The sequence below is a fragment of the Miniopterus schreibersii genome (assembly GCF_964146895.1).
Source record: "Miniopterus schreibersii genome assembly, chromosome: 15".
Lineage (NCBI taxonomy): Eukaryota > Metazoa > Chordata > Mammalia > Chiroptera > Miniopteridae > Miniopterus > Miniopterus schreibersii.
Window position 1 is genome coordinate 3,565,705 of NC_138115.1, and position 24,472 is coordinate 3,590,176.

The window sequence follows — 24,472 nt, forward strand, 5'->3', positions numbered from 1 at the left end:
CAGTCTTTAAGGAAACAACAGCATTATCAAAAGCTATGAAATTTTTCATATAATCTGATTCAACATTTCATTAGTTGACAACTTTCCTAAGGAAATAACACAAAATGTGGAGAACCTGATATTACAAAGCTATTTTCAAATTGCAAAATATTCTGTATCCCTACATTTATTGAGAATGGTTAAGTAAATTATGCAAGGAAATGTTGGTCACAGGGTACGAAGTTTTTGTTACAAGATGAGCACGTTCTGGGATCTGAGGTGCAGCACAGAGGCTACAGGTAATAATTCTTATTACAAAAAAAAGGTAACGTGAGGTGGCAGATGTGTTATGTAGCTTGATTGCAATCATTTCACAATACGTACATGTAGACATATACCTCAAGTATAGACAGTTTGTGTTGGCTATACCTCAACAAGGATGGGGGAAAACAAAACCATTTCAGAGATTTATTAAGCAGAAAATAGGTTTTAATTGAGTCATAATACGTGAATGATACATGAATTTGACAATATTTTTAAAAATACAGACTACAGAGCAAAGTGGAAAATGCATATAATAAGAGTCAATTAAAAAGTCAGGTTCAAAATTTACTTACATCCTAATTTAAAGTAAGAAGAGTGCGTGTAGGCTCACAAACGCACTCACATGGCCAGCAGGGATGAGGGACAGGGTCAGAGCTGCCAGAGCGGGAGCGGAGTTACAGGTAAACTTCTTTTTTAGTCTTTTTCCCCCAAGCTAAATAAAGCCATGATGATTTTTCTCAAGGGCAGACCATATATGCTGCTAATTTAAGAACATGAAAAAATGACTTGAGTGATCAAAGTCACCATTTGTTAGAAAAAGGGGACTGTCCATATAGACAGTATTTTGACAGTAAGCTGGGGACACAGTGACAGCCCCCCACACGCGGTTCTCTTGGAGTCTTCAGAATCTGGGGCGTTCCACCCTCCTCTTCACAGCTGCCCACTGACACACCGGGCTGGAGAACGGCGACACCCCACTCAGGGGTAACCCCACGAACCCACCCACGTGATCGAAGTAGCCATTAGGGCCATCTACTCAGCTGGTCGAGATCTGCTACCAGGAGGCCATTAAACTAAAGGGCACTTCCCTAACTGGGGAAAAGCAGGGGTGCTATTTAAAGTCCGTACATAAGCGAGCGGCTTGCTATTCACGGCCTGTCAGGTTAGACATCTCCAGAGAGGCTGACCCTTAGGTAGAGGCGGGAGCACAGCTTTGTGCCGCGCGGGCGCAGCTGTGGAGTAATCGCACTAATTAGCTGCTTGGACAGCCATTCGTTGTGATACGGGGGAGGGGGGCTTTCAATTAACAGTGCGGCATTCTTGAGACACCTTAAATTAAAATTACGAGTTATTAACCACATCAAGGCTTGGGACTTTAAAGTTGGTAACAATATCACTTATTTACTGAAATGTCCAATCAGAAAAAAAAAAATACATATTTAAACAGTAGATCCATATAAATAAAAGGAAACCCCACTAAAGAAAACCTAGCAGAGCTCACTAATTGACACTTTTAACAAATCTTCCAAAACTAAAGTGCAAAGGAAGATTGTAGCCACCTCACTGCACACACTCCCGGTGGGTGGGATATTTCTGTGCATTAAGATAACTCCCAGATTCTCAGCTTTACTTTCAGTATTTTAAAAATCCCTTTCTCTTAGAAATAATTGAATCTGTAATGATCACCTTGTAGACAAAAATGAAGATGCCCATACTTCTAAATATTAGCAAGACAAATGAGCACAAATGTTTTAAACTCGTAATTGAGGTGAGAACATAACAAGTAACCACAAATTGTATTTTTTCTTCTTAAAAAAAAATTACTGAATTTATTGGGGTGACATTGGTTAATAAAATTATATAGGTTTCAGGTGTACAATTCTATAATACAACCTTGCATAAGTATCCAGGAAAAAAGCAAAATTTCTACATGTATTGTCTTTTTTTTATTGTGTGATTTTAATTTTTTTTTCTAATTATCATCTCCTTTTTAAAAAGTCTTAGTTTGTAAACTGTATATTGTACTGTAAAATGAGAACCTGATACTGAAACCACTGACGGTGGGCAAGGAGAGCTGTCCAAATGTATTTAATTTTAGATGCTAACTGAACTCATACAGGGCCGAAGAAGCTTGATCTGCCTTAGACAATCCTAATTCCAAGGGTCTGATTCCTTTTCATCAGATTATGTAAAGGTCATTTATTCAACAAATACAGGGTGTCCCCAAAAATGTATAAACACTGTAACAGCTAATAGCTTAATTTTGAAAATGAAATGTATTTTAATAAGCACAGCCTTTATAATTATTCAAAGTGTGTGTATCCATTTTTTTGTGGACACCCTTTAGGTATCGGGTGTCTCCTCCGTGCCAGGTGCTAGGACTACCTGGTCTCTAATCTCATAGAGTTTAAAGCCATGGACATATCATTTTTATGTTGCCTTAAAATTAAGTCAGTTATCTAGATTATCTGACAGTTATCTAGTTCCACATGGGAAGGTATACATCTCACCATTAGAAATCACCCTCTGAAAGCCAACTAAAGAGGCAAAAGCCGTTACTGGCACATATCTGAGTGACTGAAGCAGACACAATACTTCCCTGAGAACTGGGAACTGCAGAACAGTGACTGCCGGAGTGCCATCAACTGGGCTCAAATTCTGGTTCAGTCACTGGTGAGCAGCGATTTCTAAGGAGCCATCCCACCTCTCCCAGCCCCTCAAAGGTACTGTCCTGATTAAATGAGTGAATGTTGGCTAAAGTGCTCAGCCCAGTGGCCGGAATTGCACACCAGGGAGCCACAGGTACCTGGTGGAGTTGGGCTCCAAATTATCTGGCATATTCCCAAATCAGAGAGTCAATTCCACTGCCTTCATTAGCCACTTAGGTAGATCAGAAATCCCAAGAAACGCATTACCCCAGCATCCAAACAGCATCTGCCTGACCTCTCCTCACCTTCCACAGTGATGCCAAACCCTTTACTAGACCTTGTTTCTCAGGCTCTGGTCTCCACACCAGGTCATCATGGCAGGAGACTGGTGGTCAGTTGAAACTTGTTCTCTGGGCTGAAGCAGCTGATAAACGTTTTCCTGCATTTCCTCTTTTCATTTCCTTACACAGAATCAAGCTCTGCCATTTGCTAACCTACAACAGTGGCCAAGTTAGTCCATCTCTGAGCTCTGATTTTTCTTATTTATAAAGAGTGTTTCATACATCTGCCTGTCAGCACTGTGATGATGATTAAAATTTGCAATAGACGTAAAAAGCTAAAAAAGGTGCTCACTTCAGCAGCACATCACTAAAACTGGAAAGACACACAGAAGATTAGCACGGCCCCTGCGCAAGGGTGACCTGCAAACGCATCAAGCGTTCCATATTTTTTGTTGTACATTTGAAACCTATATGATTTTGTAAACCAATGTTACCCGAAAAATCCATTTTTTTAAAAAAGTTAAGCACATGACTGACTCATAGTCCAATAAACGGGAAAAGAGTTCAAAACTTAGTTTTAAAAAATGGTATTAAATTAGGAACATGCTACTTCTTTCCTGATGCAAGGAAGCAACTCTGCATTACACCTCTATGCAAGTCTGGACCATAGCAGATTCGTCTTTTGAGGTTCAGGCATCCATATTTAATTCAGAGAACCTGACAAAATTTTTCAGAGGTGAAGAGAATTTATCCTACGTTATCACAGGTCATAAAGTAAAAATCCTAGCATTTTCCTCCAGGAAAAATTAATATTCATTATAATCATTCAGTTGATAGAACTCAAAGCCTAGCATCTGCCTGCACTAGGACACAATGCGATTCTGTCCAGGAAAGCACAGTGTGATGCCCACAGCCACAGTGGAGACCCAGAAGGCACAGTAATCTTAGCTTCCCGAAGCACAAGTGGGAAAGCTATGTCATGGATAGGTGAAGCCACAGGGGTTCCAAATGCACAAGGCTGGCTATCACAAAATCAGCCGAAGACTCTGTCTAAAACCAAATGCCCAGTCTTCATCCTTAGAAATTGATTTCAGTTTAGGGAAGTCCCAGGAATCAGTATGTCCACAAAAATTCTGCAGTTGCCCTGGCTGTTGTGGCTCAGTTGGTTGGGCCTCATCCTGGGCACTGAAGGGTTGCTGGTTCAATTCCTGGCCAAGGCACATGCCAGGGTTTGAGGCTCAACTCCTGGCAGGGGGTATGCAGGAGGCAGCCAATCGATGTTTCCCTCTCACATCGATGATTCTCTTTCCCTCTTCCTTTCTCTCTAAAAGTGAAAAAAAAATCTTTCTAAAAAATTCTGCAGTTGATTCTGATGTGTAGCCATGTTTGGAAACTAAAAGTCAAACACCCAAGATCACCCAGCCGTGGGTTGCAGCTGGGGTCTGAACCCACACCTCTGATCCTTAGACAAGAGTTCTTTCATCTGTGTCAGAGGAAATGCACGTTCCATTCCCACTTCCAGAAGCCTGACAGGAGCTCTGAAGAGTCCTTCCCGTACAGAATCAAGGTGAGGAGGGGATGGAACAGGGAGGCCTACTCAGCCTGACAATAGTCCATGAACCCAGACAGACAAATATGTCAGTCCAGAAACTACCAGTGGATCTTTATAGTCACAACGTAACTATCATAACTAGAAAGAACATATAGAATCTATAGAAACTGCCCCCAACCAACTTGTTCTGTCAGCTGAAAGAAATTCTTAGGAGTCTTTTGAAAGTGCCCCCAAGTGTACAACTCACTGAAGCAAGATTGGCAAACGGATCCGTCTTTCTAAATGACACACAAACATTTCAGAATGATCAGCACACCTTTCCAATCCTTCCAAAGCAACAGCCCTGTACATGTAAGGATAATTTGTTCACCATGCTTCGTGGGAGCAAGTACAAATTAAAAAATGTTGAAACTGAAGTAAGAAAGTAAGAAACTGTCCTTTGTACTTAAAATAGCTGAGTATAACCATGGAAATGGGAAAGTACCAGATTTCAGTTTGACTTCAAAAATTGAGATCTTCTGGACTTCTGTCATTGCCAACCCTGGGTTTTAGCAGTAAAAAAAAAAAAAAAAAGAAGACGACCAGCCAAAATTCCAGCATTTTCCAGTAATATTACCAGCTCAATCAACAAATACTACAGGTTTCTGGAGCAGAAGAAATAAAAAGGGCTTGAAAGGTGTAGCCAGTCTTTCTCCCCTTCTTTCCTTCAACAAATCTTTGAATGCTTTCCAAAAGCCAGGTCTGCTGAGCATGAGGGATCCCACGGGGTCCACAGCGATGGTCCTCCTGTCACTGGGGCTCTGTGGCTTTCATTAAGCAGAAGGAGGAAACCATACTAAAAAGTGAGAACCACCAATAACATATAAGCTAAAATCTGAAATTTCATTGCTCAACATCTAGACCCCAATTAGCTCATAAGAAAGGGAGGTTCTCAATATCTATCCAAGATTAGTATTCCTTAACCTGGACCTTCTGCTGGTTCCACTGAGAGTAATCTCAATAGCTGGTTAGCTGAAAATCAAGAGAACCTTAATAATGTTCCCAGTACAGCAATATTCTTCACAAAAATGACACCCGGGGCACAGGAAGAAAACATTTTAATTTTCATTTTATTCCATCATTTTTATTTTATGTTTTTGTAGATGTTGTATAATATACAATTAGTGCAGTGGGACATGTACACAATTTATAGAATAAAATATGTTGAGAGAGTATGCTTGAAAAAAACTCTTTAACTAGGAGTGATGACTAAAGATGTTTCCTAGAGCTCGGTTGTACATGAACAATGTTCTTCCAGGCAATTTTCGTCTTCAGGCTTTTTAAGTTGGTTCTTTTCACCACTCCCAGTTTCTCGCTTCTACAGGCTCCGACTAAGGAGAACCTCAGTCTCTTAATAAAAATATTTTCAACCAAGGGCATGAGGACGCCATTTCCTCACTGTGCGGCCACGCTGCTCTCCATTTTCCACAGATGCCACTCTGGTGTAGCTTACCCTCCACGCTCGAGTCCCTTCAAGACACTGTCTCGAGAGCCAGAGCCTCCGCGGGCCCAGCGCAGGCGAGGCTGCGGCCGCCGCACTCCAGCGCTCTTTCCCATCGGCGTGCGCCCAGCACAGCCCACTCGGGAGTTCTCCCTGCTCTGTCCGACTGTGGAACCCCATTCGCACCTAGTGCCATGTTTTAAAGGGTTCTGAGAAGCTCACCCCTACGAGGCGCATGTAATTGGTACAGCATGGTACGATATCCCGCCTAGAGTATTTTAAAAGGGAGACCTTTTTATCCCAAGCTCGGCCACTCTAAGGACAGAACTCGGAGCATCAGTGTGAAAGTAACTGCGAGGATCTTTTCAGACAGGAAGCCCTTCTGTCCTTACCTGAATGGCTGCCCCAGGCACAGGGTACGCTCTGTGTGCTTGTCTAGACACCTTAACAAGTCAGAGAAGACTCAAAAGCCTTACCCTGCCATCACTGAACAATTACTGCATGTTAACTAAGTTTGCAACACTGTGTGGAAATCAAGGCCAAAGTACAGACTACGGTGGGCGCACCGGGCACGGTGCAGGAGGCAGCCTTACAAATTAGAAGTAATGACTTACGGCGCTCACACGATATTTATGCCTGCCCAGGATCCTGTCCCACTCCCTTGGCAAAACACCTTGATTTCACTTTGAAGAACCTTCCTCCTTACTTTCAGTTCATGAGGTTATGGGGGTGCTACTAACTCCAGACATAGGGACACACCCCAGGTTGGCCAATCACAGTGAGTGGGTTCGTGCTACAAGGTGATCCAGTAAGAGTCAGCCCTATGCCTTTGACGAGAACTACTGGGGTAGAATAACTCTCTTTATACTAAGGTTTGGAAAAATGGTAGAATGTAGAATGTGAATTTGAAACTTTCTGGGCCTGTCTGAAAAAAAAAGCCAGAGTAGATGAAAGGGAACAGAGAACTGAGAAGGACGAACGGAGGAGGAGCTGGTGCTTGGACAGTGAGCGCCTGCATCACGCCATCCCTGACGCCTGGCTAAGCCTGCGTGGTGGATGTCGATTTACCAGGCCACTCTCCGTTTCTGCTTACGCCAGTCTGATGTGCTCTGGTGTACCACAAACGCTTTTTGTGACATTTTAGAAAATACTAGTTATTTTGAAAAAAATATCATCACAGTTTCAGCCAGAGTTACAGCTCAGCCAACCTACTATCCATTCCTGTTCTCTCCTCGTGTGGGCTGGTACACTGCCACCTACAACATCCCCCAGCTTTCCAGCAACTAGCCTGGCTTCAGGACTAAGTTTTGCCAAAAAGATTTAAGCAGCAGTGTCATGTGGCACCTCCAGGAACTCTCCTTAAAGAGATATACTGTTCTTTGAAACTTCTGCAATCATATCCCCTAGAATCTGGCTGTAACGGCAGGAGCTCAGCATCCATTTTGGACGGTGAGGGTGAGCCCCTCCCCTGACTTAACGATGGGGCTGGAATATACCTGGTCATTCATGAGGGTAGGAATTTCTGTTTTATTCACATCCAGACTCCCCAGCACCGAGACGAATATCTGGCACATAGTGGGATGAAATAAATATATGTTCAATGGGTAAATCTGGTGTCCCTATCCTAACAAATACCCCACCTCATAAAGTCAGATAATACTAGAAGCTTGGTGTTGGAAGACCTTCACTCAAACCAGCGGATTAAATCATTCAGGAGAGAGACACAGTTTTCCAAGGACATCTGAGCTCTAGAGACTGTATTTCCTTAATTCTAAGACAAAGTTTCCCTTCGCATTTTAAGACTTTCCAAGTCAAAACAGATCTTATAATCTATGTATATATGTAATAGAGTTTTCTCCTCCCTCAAACGGTTGCCTTATAATCAGTAGTTAATTTGACACAAGGAAATACACTTGAGAGACAAATACTGTAGCATTGGACTATTTGTGCCCCCTCAACAGCTGAATGAGTTAAAGTTTGGGTAATTCAGGAATCGGGGCTTGGGGAGACCCATCAATAAAAAGGGAGAGGAAGAAATATCAATTCACTTAGGATCCTGAATGAAAATCCATAGCACGCACAGAGAAAAGCGGGAGCCCTGGAGCAGGAATGCCCAGGTGAAATCCCGGCTCTGCCTTTTTCAGCTGTGACTTCACCTGCCCAAACCTCAATGTTCTCATCGCAAAATGGAGGCAGAAAAAGCGCCTCTGTCTTGGAGTGGCTCTGAGAACTAAGTGTGTTAGTGAATGCTGGCCCACACCCCATGCAGACGACCAGTAAAAGTTTGGCTGTGATTTCTTCCCTACTGTGTTTTAATTCCTGCACTCGCCTTCTCTGAGTATCTATCTCAGCTTCTCTCCACTAGTGAAAACTGAAGTTATTTTCTAGAAAGCCAAAACTCTCAATGTTGCTATAGTGTCCCTTTGCTTTCCTAGAGGAAAATACAGAAGAAATAATTAATCCACAGTATATGCCCTCCCTGAAATAACAGGCACAAAGAAGTTAATGGGCAACAGCTCAGTGAACAAGTTTTGTCAAAGATATGTGCTAAGAATTTCATTCTGAAAGTTTATAGGGGAAGCATGCTCCCACGGCAAGTATTTTAGTGAACCAGAACAAAAAATTCAAAATAATTAAGCAAAAGTTGTTGAAATCAAGAATTAATTTGGGTGCACATTCAAGGGTGACATCACCACTGTTCTTAGGCTGCATCAGAATGACATGCTTTAGCCACTCATGACAGCCATTAATTTAAAATTAATATTTTAAAAATTATTAAGTTATAAAGGACATTCTTATGGAGTATGAATCACAGGGGCGATTATCATCTCACTATTATCTGATTTACAAAGCAGAAATTTCTAGTGTGATGACATTTTAAATACATAATTACATATACTTTGTTCATAGAAATGCTTATCATTTTAGAGGGATAAGTAATTAAATTGTTTTAATGACACACAGTATAAAAAATCTATAAAAGCAAATTCAAAACAGCAAAACTAGCACAAGAAATTAAAAATCATTTTAACAGCTATTAAGACTTTTTAAGATATAACTCTGAACACGATGAACTTGAACCATACTTAAATTTGTGGGAATTTTTTTTAATAATCAGATTCTCAAAATAGTTCAGCTACATGTAGTATTTTTCCATTTTCTCGCCGCCTTTAAACACACCTTCACAAGCTGCTGAGCATGGAGCTTGTCGACTTAATCAGAGCCTCTCTCACGACCCAGGAAGGCTCCTAAATAATTATTAAGCTCCAGGGTGGCTTTTGCATGAGTTGATCTGCTTCAATGCCTATTCACTTAGGGACCCAGCTTTTGGTATTGTTGTCAAATCTTATCACCTAACGCTGAAAGTAAATGTTCAAGAAGGTGGGGAGAGGTATCCGTTTAGTATTCCCCCGTTTTAGTATTTCTTTGAAACTGACTATTTCCAATTCGTTCTATATGTATATTCCAGGCACATGATTCTGACGTTTGGATGTTGTGTTTTCTTCTCCAAGAGAAAACAGTCAATGTATAGAAATGCAAAGGAGGTGTATATTAATGCAACTGCTGACTGTTCACAGTCAGGAATGAGAGAGGAGGAGAGAGGAGGAGTACCTGCAATGGAACAGTTCTGACAAATGTTACTATTAAGCACACTCTTTACTGAGAAAATCCTTTTCAATTCATAACAATGCTAGACTACATATAGTCTACCCTGTAATCATGAATCAAGCTCTGTTCTCAGGCTTTTCAAGCAGACATTTCTGGGCATTTTGAATTTAAGACCAACATTTGCTTTTAAACAAAAACGCAGAGAGGCTAGCATTTCGATCCCCCACATTCGAAGTTCTCCTTGTCATATCCACCTCCTAGGGGCACAGCCAAGCTGGGGAAAGCCACAGTCACAAAGTAACAGTTTCAGTATTTTTAACTCCCCCAAATAACCTTCCCTTTCCCTGGCCTCCCCCTTAAAAAAAAACTCCTGTTAAGTGGTCCCTGGGTTATTTCCAGCATGAGACCTCACTTACAGATACAAGCTTTCAAAGGCGCAGGGCATGAACATCTGAACTCTCAGCGCCTCCATCTTTTCCTGCTCGGTGCTCTGCAAGCCCTTGGCGGAGAGTGAAAGTCAAAGTGAGCTCTGGCACTGGCTGTGTCACTAGGGGTGGCTCCTGATAAGGCCCTGGAAACTCCAATCCAAACACAGCTCCTGCTTAAGGTGCCTGGTGTCTGTCTGCAACAGCAGACTTGTTTAATCCAGTACCTACTGTACCTGCAGGACAAAAATGCTGCCTCACACGGCACAGGGCTCTGCAAGGACCCGGGCAGGCCAGGCACCAGCCCCGGCCAGGCGAGCCACCGATGCTCGCTGGGCACTCCCGAGTGCAGGTAAGGTTGAGGCTTGCGGCCCTGAGCATTCTTAGAGAACTCAAAAGGAAAGAGAATTTCACATACCAGTGAATTTTTAGCACTTAACAGAGTCACAGAATCCGGGAGGGCTGTGGGGTTGCTTGTGCCCCTTCAGAGGTGGGGCATCTCAGGTATCAGTTCATCACACACCTCGCTGCTCTGCACCCATGAGTGGGCATTTTTGGAACTGGAGCTTGATAAATTGTGCATGCCCTCCTGCTGACAGTATTCCTTCCCCTCAGATCCCAAGAACACAAGGAAGGCTGTCCTTGCCCACTCCCCGTGAGAGGCAAAGGCAAACTGCTTCTTATCATGGGTACCCCCTTTTAGGACATAGCCATCTTTAGGCTATAAATCCAGGCATTCTTAGACTGGCATCTAATTAAACTCTGAAGACACTGGCGTACAAGAAGAAAAGACACAAAAAATATGTACTCTTAAAAGACACTAACATTCTGATGTGAAAATACCAGTATTATCAGATCTTGATGCAGCTCCTGTGGGCTGGGCATACCAGGGGTGTCCTGCAGAGAGAGGAAAATATGCACCTTTCTCCCCACACACAACTCAGAGGTCAGACGACATCTGACCAGCTGTGGGCTCTGAGTAAGTTACTTTATCTCTGTGCCTAAGACTTTGTCCAAAGTAAATGCCTGGAAAACAAGGCCATCTCTGTGAGCCATCAGCAGTCTCTGATCCCATATTGTGATCAAGTTATATTTTTTAACTTCCCTTTAATAATAGGACCAGCCAGCCAGGAGTCTCAGACAAGCCATTTCTGGCTCTTTTTATTTTGTGCATTTTTCATTCATTCATTCTTTGTTTAATGCATATTTATGGGACACTTACTCCATCAGGCGCTGTGTAAATTCTTGGAGTTTAAGTGGGACACACACGAAATAAGCACACAGATATATAATGACACGTGCGCTAACTGCTTCAGGGAGCTGGAAAGCTTAAAATGCAAGGGTCAGAAAAGGCTCCCCCTTAGGGCAGGACCTCTGGGCTGACTCTGAGCGGGGGTGCAAGGGGGTGCATGGAAGAACAGTTCTCTGAGAAGGGTAACAACATTTGCAAAAGCCCTGAGGTGGGAAGTCAGAAGGAAGACCCACTGCGACTGAAGGGTGCTGAGAGAAGAAAGCTCTGCATCCATGAGACCAAAGCTGTGAGGGGCCCAGAGCAGCCAGGGCCCGTAGGCCAGAAAGCGTTTGATCCAAGATGTCAGGAACCACTGTGGGGCTGTAACCAGGGGAGCAATGGGCTCAGATCCGAGTTTTCAGAAAGGTCCCTCTAGCTGCGATATTGAGAACCGACTGGAGAAGGGGCAAGATGACACTGCCGGTCCTGGTAGGAGCCACGGCAGCTCATGGGAGGAGGGCCAGAGGGAAGGAGGGTGGGCAGAAGTGGGCAGACTACTGTAGAATTAAAGGCCAGTGAGCAGAAAGAATGGAGGTGGGTGGGGAACGCAGGCCGATACCGCGATGGTCTTCATTAACCATGTTCACCCAGGCCCTCCTACATGCTGGGGCATGCGGGGCTGGGGTAAGAGACGCAAGAGACGCAGATGCCGCACTGTCCCCTTCAAGCCTCCTCACCCCTCCTCCTCCTGCCCTTGGCAGAAAAAGTCACAACACGGGCTCTGGTGTCAACTTATCCAGGTGGAAACCCCACCTCTTGCATATCCTGTGACCTTGTGCAGAATTCCTGTGCCGGTTTCTTCACTGAGAAAGGGCCGAGGCTCGGGGCCACCCCCCAGCTTCTGTCAGAGATCAGGAGGTGGCGTGTGCAGCGTGGCTGGCGTGGTCTGACACACAGTGAAGCCCCCAGTTAAAGCACAGCTCTTGTGCTTGTGGTTAGGCCCATTATCTGGATTCACCTTTACCAGAAACAGAGCAAGCCGGAGATCAAGGAAGGTAGAGAGGCAGGAGATGATCAAAGCAGGGCTTTTAGGGGATTATTTCTAAAAAGCCGAGCTGGACTCTCTCCCACCATACTACTTGTAACTGCATTAAGTGACAAGATAGCCAGGTACATGTTAGAACTGAACCCCTGACTTATTACCTGCTTACACACAGGAAAATCTGTTCCCTCCATGGGCTTTCCAGTGACCATGAAATCACTGGAACAAATTCCAGCCCTTCCAGGAGGCACCTGCTATGGTGCAAGCACTTCCCTGGCATGTTCAGACAATGACATAATGACATCACCTAGCTCTTTATCCTGAACAACCCCAAGAAAGCTATCTATTGACTACTTACATAGTATTTAAATAAAAGTACTATTAAAGGGCATGTGCTCAGCTTATTAATGGTACTTAGGAAGATCTATGATACACCAGTGCTCTTTAAGGTCTTCTTGGACACAGCAGTGAAACAGCCACCAGCAAACAGAATAAACCTTGACTTTAATGTGCATGTCTGCCACCATCTGAAGAATTCATGAAATGTTACACACACACCCAGAACTAAAACTCTGCTCCTCCAGTAGCCACCCCACTATTCAACAAGTGTCTTCTGAGCAGCAGGAGCCATATCGGTTTGGTTTTCCATCATATCCCTAGAGCCCAGTGGAATAACAGTCCTTGGTCAGTGTTTAATAGATTTCTATACAATGAATTAGTCTATAACATGTAAGCAAGTCTCTTGTGCACATTTGTACAGCCCAGATGAGTACCCCAAGTGCATATACAAATGTATATATGTACACACACACGTGCACATGTCTGTGTAAATACACAAATCCCAAATTCAAACACAAACTAAAATATGAGAGTAAAGAAAAAGGGATATTTTAAAAAATAAAACAGTGAATGCAAAATAAAAATATTGCCTGTACTCTAATGCATTTCAAATCTTAATTACTACTTCTTGCCCCAAATTCCAGCAAATCAACTAGAGCCATCAGAATTTTTACTGGCCTTTGCAAAGATGACCTGGACTAAAATGGAATTTAAAACTATTAACCGTCCCAGAGAGAGGCCAACTTTTTCTCTGGATATGAAATTTGGGCCTCAGAATCTTTTGGGGAGGAAACTTCAATCACTGTGTTGAATGGGTCAGAAAAGACGGAAGAGGCATTGCTTGTCCTGCCCAAAACCCTGCAGGAGAGAAGGAGAATGCCGCTTTGTGCCAGAATTCCTCTTATTTTAGTTGGGTATCAAATGGTTGATTGCTCCCAAAGCACACAGTTTTTCTTCTCTCTTTTCTTCCGACAATCACTGCCCTTCTCAGTGAATCCCACCTGCACTCGCTGCCACACGCTCCTTCCCACTGAGGGCCTGACATGTGCCCAGACTATGAGCAGGAACAGGATCCTCCACCCGCCTGAGAAAGCACCTGCCAGGTTCCACGTTTCAACACGACCTCAACCAGCGGGGCCCAGGCCTACAGTCCTATCAGGAGCACCTGGGGACCCTTCTCCCCATACCACCCCCTTAAAATCAACTCAGGAGCATTTAAAATCCTAAATGTCATGGACTTTTCCTGAAACAAACAACTAAATGAAACTCTACAGGGGTATGGTTTGGGATTCTGTATTTTTTTTTTAAGATTCTCATAAAAGTCTAATGTAAAGTCAGGCCTGGGAACCAGTAATATATAACATACTGTAATGTATATAATTATAAACAATGTATTCTATGTAGATTATCTTTCTAAGAGTGGCAGGAAAATACCCAAGAATGTAAGCTCTCTTTATCTGTGGAATAAAGAAGGCTGCACTCTTCAGTTTAATTCCTTAAAGTGTCCACTGGGAATGATTATGGGTGTCTTTTGAACATTACTGAAAGCCTCATTATGAAGTAATTAAAAGAGGACCATGAAAGTGGTTAGAAACTCCAAGAGTTCTCTCAGAGTACCAAACACCCCTCCTCTCTGCACATGCCATCAAGCTGTGCACAGCGCTCTGGGAAGGCAAGAGAGAAGGTGTGAGAGGGTCAGCTTCCAGGGGCTCGCCCCAGAGAACCACAGCTCACACACGCAGGCCTGTCACCTACCACCTACAGAGAGTGGGGAGGGACCAATGCCTGCTCCTGGGACTCACACCCGTGGCCGCTCCCCTTCTCTTTCAGGTGAGGGCTCAAGGGTGGCACCTCTTCCCCCAAGGGTCCTCCCTGCTCATCTCACCTGAAGCAGAAGCACCCACCTCTTTTGTGCTTTCTCAGAAAATATTTGTTTCTTTCTTTAATGGCACTTAATCCAACTGGCAATCCCTTTATTTGTTTAACTGTCTTTTATCCTTGAGGGCAGGGTCCTTTGTACTTATTTTATTCTCAGTGACTGGCATACAGTAAGTACTCAATAAATATTTGCTGGGAGGGAGGGAAGGAGGGAGGGAAATGATCAGGTAAGGAAGGGCCTGTGAAGTATAATTTGAGGGTGGCATTTAATTAATTAGGAAGGAAGTCGACTAATTAGGAAGGCATAAATGAGACACACAATTGTATACTCTTTGGAGTCTTGTAGTTGCTGAACAGAACTAACTTTCCATAAAGTATTGGGACACAAAGTTACAAGGAATGGACCCAGCAGTTCTAATTTGATACTCTCACAGCAGTGACTAAAGGAAATTTCTAATGACTACCTATCTGCAGAAGTAACTGTTCAGTACTACTCAATCACCTTTATCTCTTCCATTCTGTTTTCATTTTTTTCTACTACCAAGAACCAAGTCTCCCAGTAGCAACGATGGAGCAGCATCTTCTGAAAGACTGCTCGTCATAGCTGGCACAAAAAGATGCCTTCTAAGGTCTTAAAGGAAATACAGACAAGACCCAGGTAAACTGGATTGATGCTCACGCAACATTGTTAAAGAACTGCTCAGATGCTTATACAAACATCCAAAGGGAAAAATTAATTATCAAAAAACTGTTTAGAAAAATCTGTCCTGAGAATAAAAGTATAATCTACAAAGAGGCATCTCAAGTTCCCTCTGAAGTAAATTGTTAAGCAATTGAAGGGAGAAATACATGAAATAATAGGCTGGCCTTCCATTTAATACAGCAAAATAGTTAATAATATAGTAAAATTAACCTACACAACAGATTAATTTCCTATCTTGAACTCTGATATTGTCTCTCTTAGGGTTCACTTTAAAAGAAATATTTGTTCCTGCACTAAGGGCTATTTGGAGGCTGTTTCTTATCTTAAAAAGGCAACAGGGCATTTGCAATAAGCAGACCACAATCTAAATGTAAACCAAATTCATGAGGCAACACAGAGTTGTTGAGGGAAACACTCAGGAGATGAGGCCATTTTGAAGGTATTTCTTCAAGGGACAATTTTAGTAAAACTGCAATTTACTTTCATTATTTAAACAGGAAAAGATAATGCTGCCGCCACCGTGGGGGCCCAAAGCTACTCACAATGTGACTTCACAATAAACAAAATCTTCTACTTCGGGACTTTAAAATTGTGCATTTTTCTCTCCACTTAGTGTTTATCTCCTAACTCACTTAAAAATAAAAATGTGGACCTCTCTTTCATTGCAGTGCTTTTTAAAAATTAATTAAAGACAGAAAAGCAAGTAAGCACATAGGAAGTCTTTGCCACCCTCTTAAGGGTGTGAGGACTGAAGTAGAGCACATGCCGCTGCATCATCATCTAAGACATCAGTCTCTTTTTCTCCAGAGCAAGAGTCAAGAGAGTAAAATATGTTAAAGCAATATGTTTGGCTATTAAAGTGGCCTCCACCTTGGCTCAGGACCTGGGTGCTAAGGAAGGTGACTCCACCCTTCCCAAGTTTCCATCTCTTAATGAGATACCAGGGCGTGAGTAGCTCAGCCATCCTCTGGATGGTCCACTATCCATGAGTGGACAGCTGCTGTGTCTCCCACAGACAGAAACTTAGCCCCACATTCCACCTGGAGACAGCCTAGTGTGGTGGCACCATGCAGACACACACATAAAGGCAACCCCCATTTAGCTTTACCTTGGGCAAGTCGCTTAATCTCTGCATCTGCAAAATGGGGATATTAATATCAACTATTTAATAGACTAATGTGATGACGAAGTGAGGTAAGTTATGAAAAGTTCTTAGTACAGTGCTTGAAAAAAATATCACTTGGTGCGTGTTATGCCAGGAACAAGGCCTCTTTGAGAACCCTGCAGGGAAGGAAGTCGGCCCTGACAGAGGTACAGAGCCTCAAGCTATAGGGAAATACAAGTCATTATTTGGAAGCAACTGTGAAGATATTTTTGAAACTTGATAACTGAAGAGATGGTATGAATCCAAAATACATATAAGCTTAGAAAGGTCTAGAGAAATTTCTGAATAATATATTCAAAATGAGTAACTAAGAACTGAAGATGCTGGAGGTGATCTATAACCTCTCATAGTGGTTGACTAATTATGCCATTTCAATGGCTGTCTTAGCTACAGACAAAAAGTTCTAGCCCAGGGAACCTTCTGCTCTCACTCCATGTATCAAACATGTTTTTAACTTGTATTTTACTATATAAACATATCCAGAATTCAAGCAGGAAAGCATGTATTTAAATAAGCAAAACTGTAACCAGTCTGCGTTCAATAGATCACCTTATGGTAAGTTTGTGTTAACAGTCAAAATTCCCAAACTCCTAAAGCATCTTAATACCACTCTTACACTAATGACATCCTGTTTCAGTTACACTGGGCAGACAGGATTTAAAATGACAAACATAGGCCTGGCCAGTGTGGCTCAGTTGTTTGGAGCACTGTCCTGTACACTGAAAGATAGGGGGTTCAATTTCCAGTCAGGGCACATAGCCAGGTTGTGGGTTCGATCTCTGGTCAGGGCATGTATGGAAGGCAACTGGTTGATGTTTCTCTCTCACATCGTTGTTACTCTCTCTCTCTCTCCCTTCTTCAATGAAATCAGTAAGAACATATCTTTGGATTGGGATTTTAAAAAAATAAAGTAAAATGAGGAAAATAATATTTGCAAAGAAATCCTTCCTGTTCATTAAATCCAATCGATCATAATAAACTCAATACACATTAGCAGCTGATTCTCATTTATACCCTTGGATGTCCTGCCTATAATCTAAGTGTACATTTATGGTAACAGTAAAACATGAAAATAAAATAATCAACATTTTAAATTAAGAGCCTGTGTAATTTCAAGTTATACTGCCATGAAATGACAAAAAGGAAAAATTAAATCTTTGCTTTAAAAAATTAAGTCATGTGTCCTTAAAAAAAAAGTGCCTAAATAAGCTACCTAATTATTTCTTTAATGTTTACTAAGTATTAATTACCTGCCAGGTATCACAGGCAAGGAAAGTAATGCAGATGCAGATAATAACCACTTCCATTCAAGCTTTCCTTGCTCCTTAGATCAAATAATGTTGGTTCATTTAAAAAAAATATATGTCTTTATTGATTTCAGAGAGAGGAATGGAGAAGGAGAGAGAGAGAGATAGAAACATCAATGATGAGAGTCACTGATCGGCTGCCTCCTGCTCACCCTCTACTGGGGATGGAGCCCTCAACCCGGGCACGTGCCCTGACCGGGAATCAAACTGCGATCTCCTGGATCCTAGGTGGATGCTCAACCGCTGAGCCATGCTGGCTGGGCAACATTGGTTCATTTTTAAAATATATGGACAAGATGATGACTAAAAGAAAACTTGATATTCTTATTAAAACACATTTATTCAACAAATATTTATTGAATACTTACTATGTCCCAGGCACTGCTCAATGTGCTTATGTCTCAGTGATATATCATAGACCTTAGATTCCAGAGAGAGAACTATTCTGGAACAACTCTGAATGTTCAAATCATTCATTAACTTAAACTGACAATCTGCAAAATGCACGGATTTGCAATTTTCAAGCACCATCCACAATGTTATTCCCATTAACGAGAATGTTTGTTTCTATACTGGACAACATATTTTTATTTCCTAGTGTACCAGGCAGAGAATTTGACAATTTTAAAATGTGAGATCATGTTTCTGCCTCATTTATAAAAGGGGGAGGGAGACAGATTCATCATATCCCACTGGTACCTGTACTCATAATGGCACATCACGCCTCGTGTTTAACCTCTTTTCATTTAAATAAAGAAACAGGGGCAGGGAGTGAGGTGGGTATTTACCCAAAGTCAAGAGGTTAATGAGCAGGTGCAGACCTGGGGCTGAAACTCCAGAGTGCACCTCTCACTGCAGTTCTCTGGTCCAAGTTTTGTGAGCCACCCAAGGATCCCAAAAGCAAACCAGTTCTAAGCACTGGAGCTGCCTTTTCCCAGCACTGCACCCTGGATTCAGAATTCCACAGGGCATAAACCAGTCTGTTGAGTTCCCTCTTCATTCCTGAATCACACACAAGCCTAGACCAGAGAAGGTGCCCAATAACTATCTGTCAATGGGTTAAATGATTAGTTAACCGGCCAAAGTGCTTTTTTCTGGCCACTTTTGGCCATGATCTCCCTCTAAAACCAAACAAAACAAAAGAGGGAAAGAAGGAGGCTTCCCTAAATATTTATACAAGCAAGAGTTAAATTAATGACACTGACTAGAAAGAAACATAAAGAACCAGTGTTTGTCCTCAAATAACTAAATCTAGCTGGAAAAGAGTGAAAAATGTGGTTACAAGGAAAAAAAAACAAATCAGCACAATTTACACTTGCTAATGGGAGAAGTTAGAAAACACTCAGGAAAGAAAAGAATTATTCAAAAAGGCTTTCTAGGCGAAACAAGGCCTTTGGAAATTTGGGAAAGAATGACAAACTTCCTTTGGCAAAGACGGTAAACCCTGAGGAGAGTCTCCACAAGTGTGGGATATAAGATGATCTCAAACCCAGACACACAGTCTGGGCACTAAATAACCATGGAATTGTACAATGAGAGAGGCCCTTTCAAATTTCTTTCCTCCCAGGAAAAGTCTCTGTTTGATGCTAATATGTCTTCAATCTCCTAACACTTGCCCTTTGTAACAAAAAAAGCTCAGACCTCAGGCCCTTTCAGACAATACACCTAGTAAGACTCTAACAGTTTTCCAATTCCATTATATTTATTTTACTTCCATTTGTGGTTTCCATTTATTATAACATCTCCTTTAAAATATATTTTTAGGCCCTGGCCAGATAGCTCAGTTGGTTAGAGCATCGTCTTCATACACCAAGGTTGTGGGTTCAACCGCTGGTCAGGTTTTAAATAAATAAATAAAGCATATTTTTAATTTTTTAAAGGGGGCAAAAGTCGAAGTTAGCAGGAGAATGCCAAAATCTGGGAAACACTGACTGAGAGACATGAATAGGCCACAGTCCCACAGCAGAAGCAGGGTAAATAAAACACAGCCCAGAAACAGTGGCCTGCTCTATTGTAGTGAGAACTTAACAGCTCCAGAAAATTTCAGTCTAATAATCATGTAGGATTCTGAAATCAGCATCTAATAGGCCTGGCCCTAATCGCTCCCTAACTGTGGTAAATAGGCATGACACTCAGATATGATTCTACACAGGAAGAGTAGGGACCTGGCCAAGTGGGGCCAAGAATATCACAATGGAGCACAAGGCCAGGCACGCTGGATGTTGATGTTTCAATACCTAACGACCTCTCCACTCAGGCTGTGAAGGTCACTTTCTGCTGGTGTTATCTCCTGGGGCACAAAGAGAGCTTACAGTCCAGTTCTGTTTGGGTTTGGGTTTTCCTACTTTCCTAAGGAAGTGGCCATGAGTGCCCTAGGACAGATTCCCCAGCTCCATACTCCCTTCATACACTAGATGGAGCCAACTTTATAGAGCTTCGGGACTCATGCACAGGTTTGTGTGGCACTTGAAAAAAATCCATACACAGAGTTATAGGCAAGCTGTGTACCACTGTTATTGGTGGGGAGCTCTGTGTCCCCACCTGCTGCCAGTGAAAGTGGAGTTCTTGCAATGTCATAGGAAAGGAGTTTTCTGAGACTCACATGGGAGAATGGGTGGCATTTATTTGTGTGGAATCACACCCCTGAGTTTCCAAGGTCCCCTCTCCCTCTGTCCCGCCATGGAAGACATCCTGCTATGTCCTCAGACACAGGACTAGGATTAAAGCTGTTGCCCAGAGTTTCCATTCCATATTTTCACAGTCCAGTGCAGCATCAGGCTAGCTTAGCTTGTGTTCCCAGCTATAGTCCATCAGTCCATCGTTTGTGGGGTCTGCATGGCTGCGGGCCATGCGGCTTCTAGGAACACGGGCAAATGCAAGGACACTGGAGTGAAACAGGGACAAAAGAGCAACCAGGGAGCGAGAATTCCTTTGTCCTGGGATTATGTATCCCCAAATTTTCATGGGCTTGCAATGGCTCTGTCCCCTCTGGCCAACGTTCTCTGTTCCAGGTTAGGCTGACGGCTCCTTCCTTATGTCACCCTAACTTTATTGTGCATAAACCCATCTCCCCTTTGTTGGATCCCTCCCCCTTGTGGTTCCCTGGGGAGTGTAAAGTTGTAGCTTCCTGGTGAAGCTGCCCAGATGACCATGCGTATAATGTCTAGCCTCCTTTTTGCTTCTTCCTATTAATATTAATTAGCTAATTATAATGTAACACAACTTAAATATAATGTAAATTTAATGTAAATTTCTTAAATTTTCCTTTTAAAGATCTAAAGTCTCCTTGTTTTACCATTCCAGATTATTTTGTATGACCCTTAAGTCCAAATTAATATTAAACTCAATTATGCTATAAAAATGTGTGTTCAAAACATGTACATCTTATAGTTCACTGGCATTTTTAACTTCAGTTTATTAAATATGTATGAGTTTTAAACTGACAATTTCAAAAAAATACTTGATTTTTTTGCTTTGGGGGATATGGAAGCAATTTATAAATGCAGTGAACATGATTGTCTCATTAGACACAAAAAAAATAATCGCTAGGAGAGGAGTTGTTATGGCAAAGAGCATCAGAGGTAGGTAGAAAGGAGGCTCACAGTTGGGGGGAAAATAGAAAACAGTGGCCAGCACCAAGGGAAACTGCTAACACACTTGCAAGAGGAAATGGCTGACCTCCTGGACCAGGGGAAGGTCCACTGTATAAGACAATAATGTACCACTGTTGACAGTCACTAACCTGGGGCCTTTTCATTAGCAACTAATAAATTAAGGCAGTGATTCTCAACTGGGGATGATTTTGTCCCCAGGGGACATGTGACAATATCTGGAGACTCCTGGGCTGTTACAAATGGCCGAGGGGGGGGTGCTTTGACATCTAGTGAGCAGAGGCTAGGGCAGCTGCCAAACACCCTGCAGCGCACAGGACAGTCCCCTCAACAGACAATATCCTGCCCCAAATGTCAAGAGAGCTGAGGTGCAGAAACTCTGTTTTAGGAGAAGCACCTCTCCTATACAGGAGGACTAAGTAGTTCCAACTCACTGTAAGCACGAAATAATTAAGCAAAAATGTCAGTATGTTTCTAAGACATCTTTTAAGTCTGTGGGACACAGTACACTGATGTAACTGAGGCTTTCACGAGCGCCACAGGATTTGGGTCAATATGTAAAAATTATTTTGAGTGATTAAAGCCATCGTACAGGGAATAAAGATTAGGGGAAATGGATTAATAAATTGAGGATTTTAGACACAATGGACCACTACGCAACTGTGAGAATGGATGAAGATCGACTATATGTCCCTACCTGGATTAAATAAAAAATAATGTTGAATGAAAAAAGGTAAGTCACATAGAACACTTCCATATGATTCCATCTTACAGTTCAAACAATACTTCAGAGACTTCAGACAGTAAAACGATAATGAAAGGCAAAGCAGTGACAACCTAAAACTCAGGATGGCAGTTAACACCGCGTGGGTAGGGAAGAGGGTGTGACCGAAGGTGAGGCTCTGAGAGTGCTCTGTATCTCAAGACATAGCGGGTTCACACAATTCAGTTGTTCTTTACTAAGCCAGGAGGTTTTAGACATTTCCTGTATGTATCATTATATTTAATGATATTTAAAGAAACATGGAGAGTAAGGAGCGTAAGGGAAGTACACAAGTAAAGAAAGCAGGTACAGGTGGCTCATTCGGAGCATAACAGTAAACCCGACACAACTGGTCACGGTAGCACCAGGTCAGAGGCATCTCTTACTCTTCTTTCCCCTTGGCCCTCACTGTCGGGTCACGGGTCAGTGTTACCTGCACCACCACCTCCATCTCCCCTGTCCTCACAGCGATTCTGCCATGACTCCGCTCTGGCCCACACTGCTCAGGTTCCTCCCCACTCCTCTCAATATTTCCCACCCTCCTACTAGATAACTCTTCTTGGAGCTCGGCATTGCTGTTTTATTGCAACTACTTTAATAAAGTGAATGGTCCATCAACCTAGAATGAATGAACTTCAAATGTCGTTTTAAACTGGCAATTAAGGCCAACTGACCTTTCTAGTCTTAACTGCTGTATCTCACGCAATATAAACAACGAGCTCATTCTCTAACCCCAGCCAGGTGCTCTCGCTTGGGTAGTTGCTCTTGCCTGGGGAACTCCTCATGTGCTCAGAGCCCCTTTCTATCAGCAACCCTACACATTCCTCAGTAAACAGGAACAGAGGTGGGTCAGCAAATGCTGGCGCAACAGAGCGGCCAGGCCGCCCAGCGCTGCTGCTGAGGCTGTGAACGCCCGGTCTTCGGAAGGGTTTGCAGATCTGCCAAAGCCGAACGAGCGCATGCCTGTCGTCCACTAATTCCACCCCTTGGGATGTGTCAAACAGAAATGCATATGTATGCAAAAAAATAAAATTAGATCACCTTTTTTTGGCGGGGGCTGCCTTTTTTTTTTTTAATTTACTTCTTTTAAGGCCACCTCCTTGCAATTTCCAGAGAGAAAATACAAAACAAGACACAGGCTTGGTTTCAAATGCTTAAGCAGTGTGCTGGAGTTTGAAGTACTGCTGATAGTGCTGTAGGAAAATGCCGGCTTACTCCAGGGCAGTCAGTATTCCCGAGGAACAGGCTCAGCTCGTCTTCTCCTCCCATGGGATGTGCTCAGGTGGGAGCCACTGCTCCGCTCCTTGACAGATTTTCCATGTAGAAGATATGGAGCCTGGAAACCACGCTGACAGTCAGAGGAGGCCATTCCTTACCCCATGCCAGAGCCAAAGACTAGTGGCCACGTTCTCTTTTAAAGAAGGTAAGTGGGAAACAAGTCCTAATCCAAAACCAGCACTGGTCCCACTTCCTGCCGAGCTCTGAATCTGACAGCGCCCTCCCTGAGAGCTCCAGCTCTACTCTGGATCACCTTCGTACACCATATACGAGAATGAACTCAAAACCGAAACCATAAAAATCCTAGAAGAAAACATAGGCAGTACACCCTCTAATATTACTCTTAGTAATATTTTTTTCTGATGTATCTCCTTGGGCAAGGGAAACAAAGAAAATTAAACAAATGGGACCACATCAAACTAAGAAGTTTTTTACAGCAAAGGAAACCATCAACAAGACGAAAAGACAGCCCACTGAATGAGAAAAGATATTCACTAACGACACATCTGATAAGGGGTTAATAACCAAAATTTATAAGGAACTCATACAACTTACAACAAAAAAACAAACGATCCAATTAAAAAATGGGCAAAGGACCTGAATAGACATTTCTCCAAAGAGGACATATAAAGATGCCAATAGGCATATAAAGATGCTCAATGTAACTAATCATCAGAGAGATGCAAATTAAAACAAAGATGAGGTATCACCTCACACCTATCAGAATGGCTACCATCAACAAATCAACAAACACCACATGCTGGCAACAATGTGGCGAAAAGGGAGCCCTCGTGCACTGTTAGTGGGAAGGCAGACTGGTACAACCACTGTAGAAAGCAGGATGGAGTTTCCTCAAAAACTTAAAAATGAAACAGCATTATAACTGTCAAATAACTGCCTTATAACCTTAAATACCACTTCTGGGTATTTATCCAAAGAAATCCAAAACACTAATTTGAAAAGACATATGCACCCCTATGTTCACTACAGTGCTATTTACAATAGGCAAGATATGGAAGCAACCTAAGTGCCCATCAGTAGATAATTGTGTAAGGAAGCTGTGGGACACATACACAACGGAATACTACTTGGCCATAAAAAAGAATGAAGTTTTACCGTTTGTGACAGCATGGACA

At 42.6% G+C, this 24,472-nt stretch overlaps 1 protein-coding gene across 12 annotated transcripts in view; it reads right to left on the bottom strand.

Annotated features, from left to right (window-relative positions):
* The window catches only part of MITF (melanocyte inducing transcription factor), a 209,892-nt gene that overhangs the window by 81,014 nt on the left and 104,406 nt on the right, over nucleotides 1–24,472 (bottom strand). For 2 of the 12 annotated variants that reach the window (XM_081159159.1, XM_081159154.1), the window contains exon 1: nucleotides 10,011–10,082. The exons of 9 other annotated variants lie outside the window; for them this stretch is intronic. In XM_081159159.1, the coding sequence (XP_081015285.1) occupies nucleotides 10,011–10,066 (56 nt within the window). In that variant the 5' untranslated portion in view covers nucleotides 10,067–10,082. Of the gene's footprint in view, nucleotides 1–10,010; nucleotides 10,132–24,472 lie in introns of those variants that run through there. One more of the 12 variants, XM_081159155.1, reaches the window with a different exon arrangement.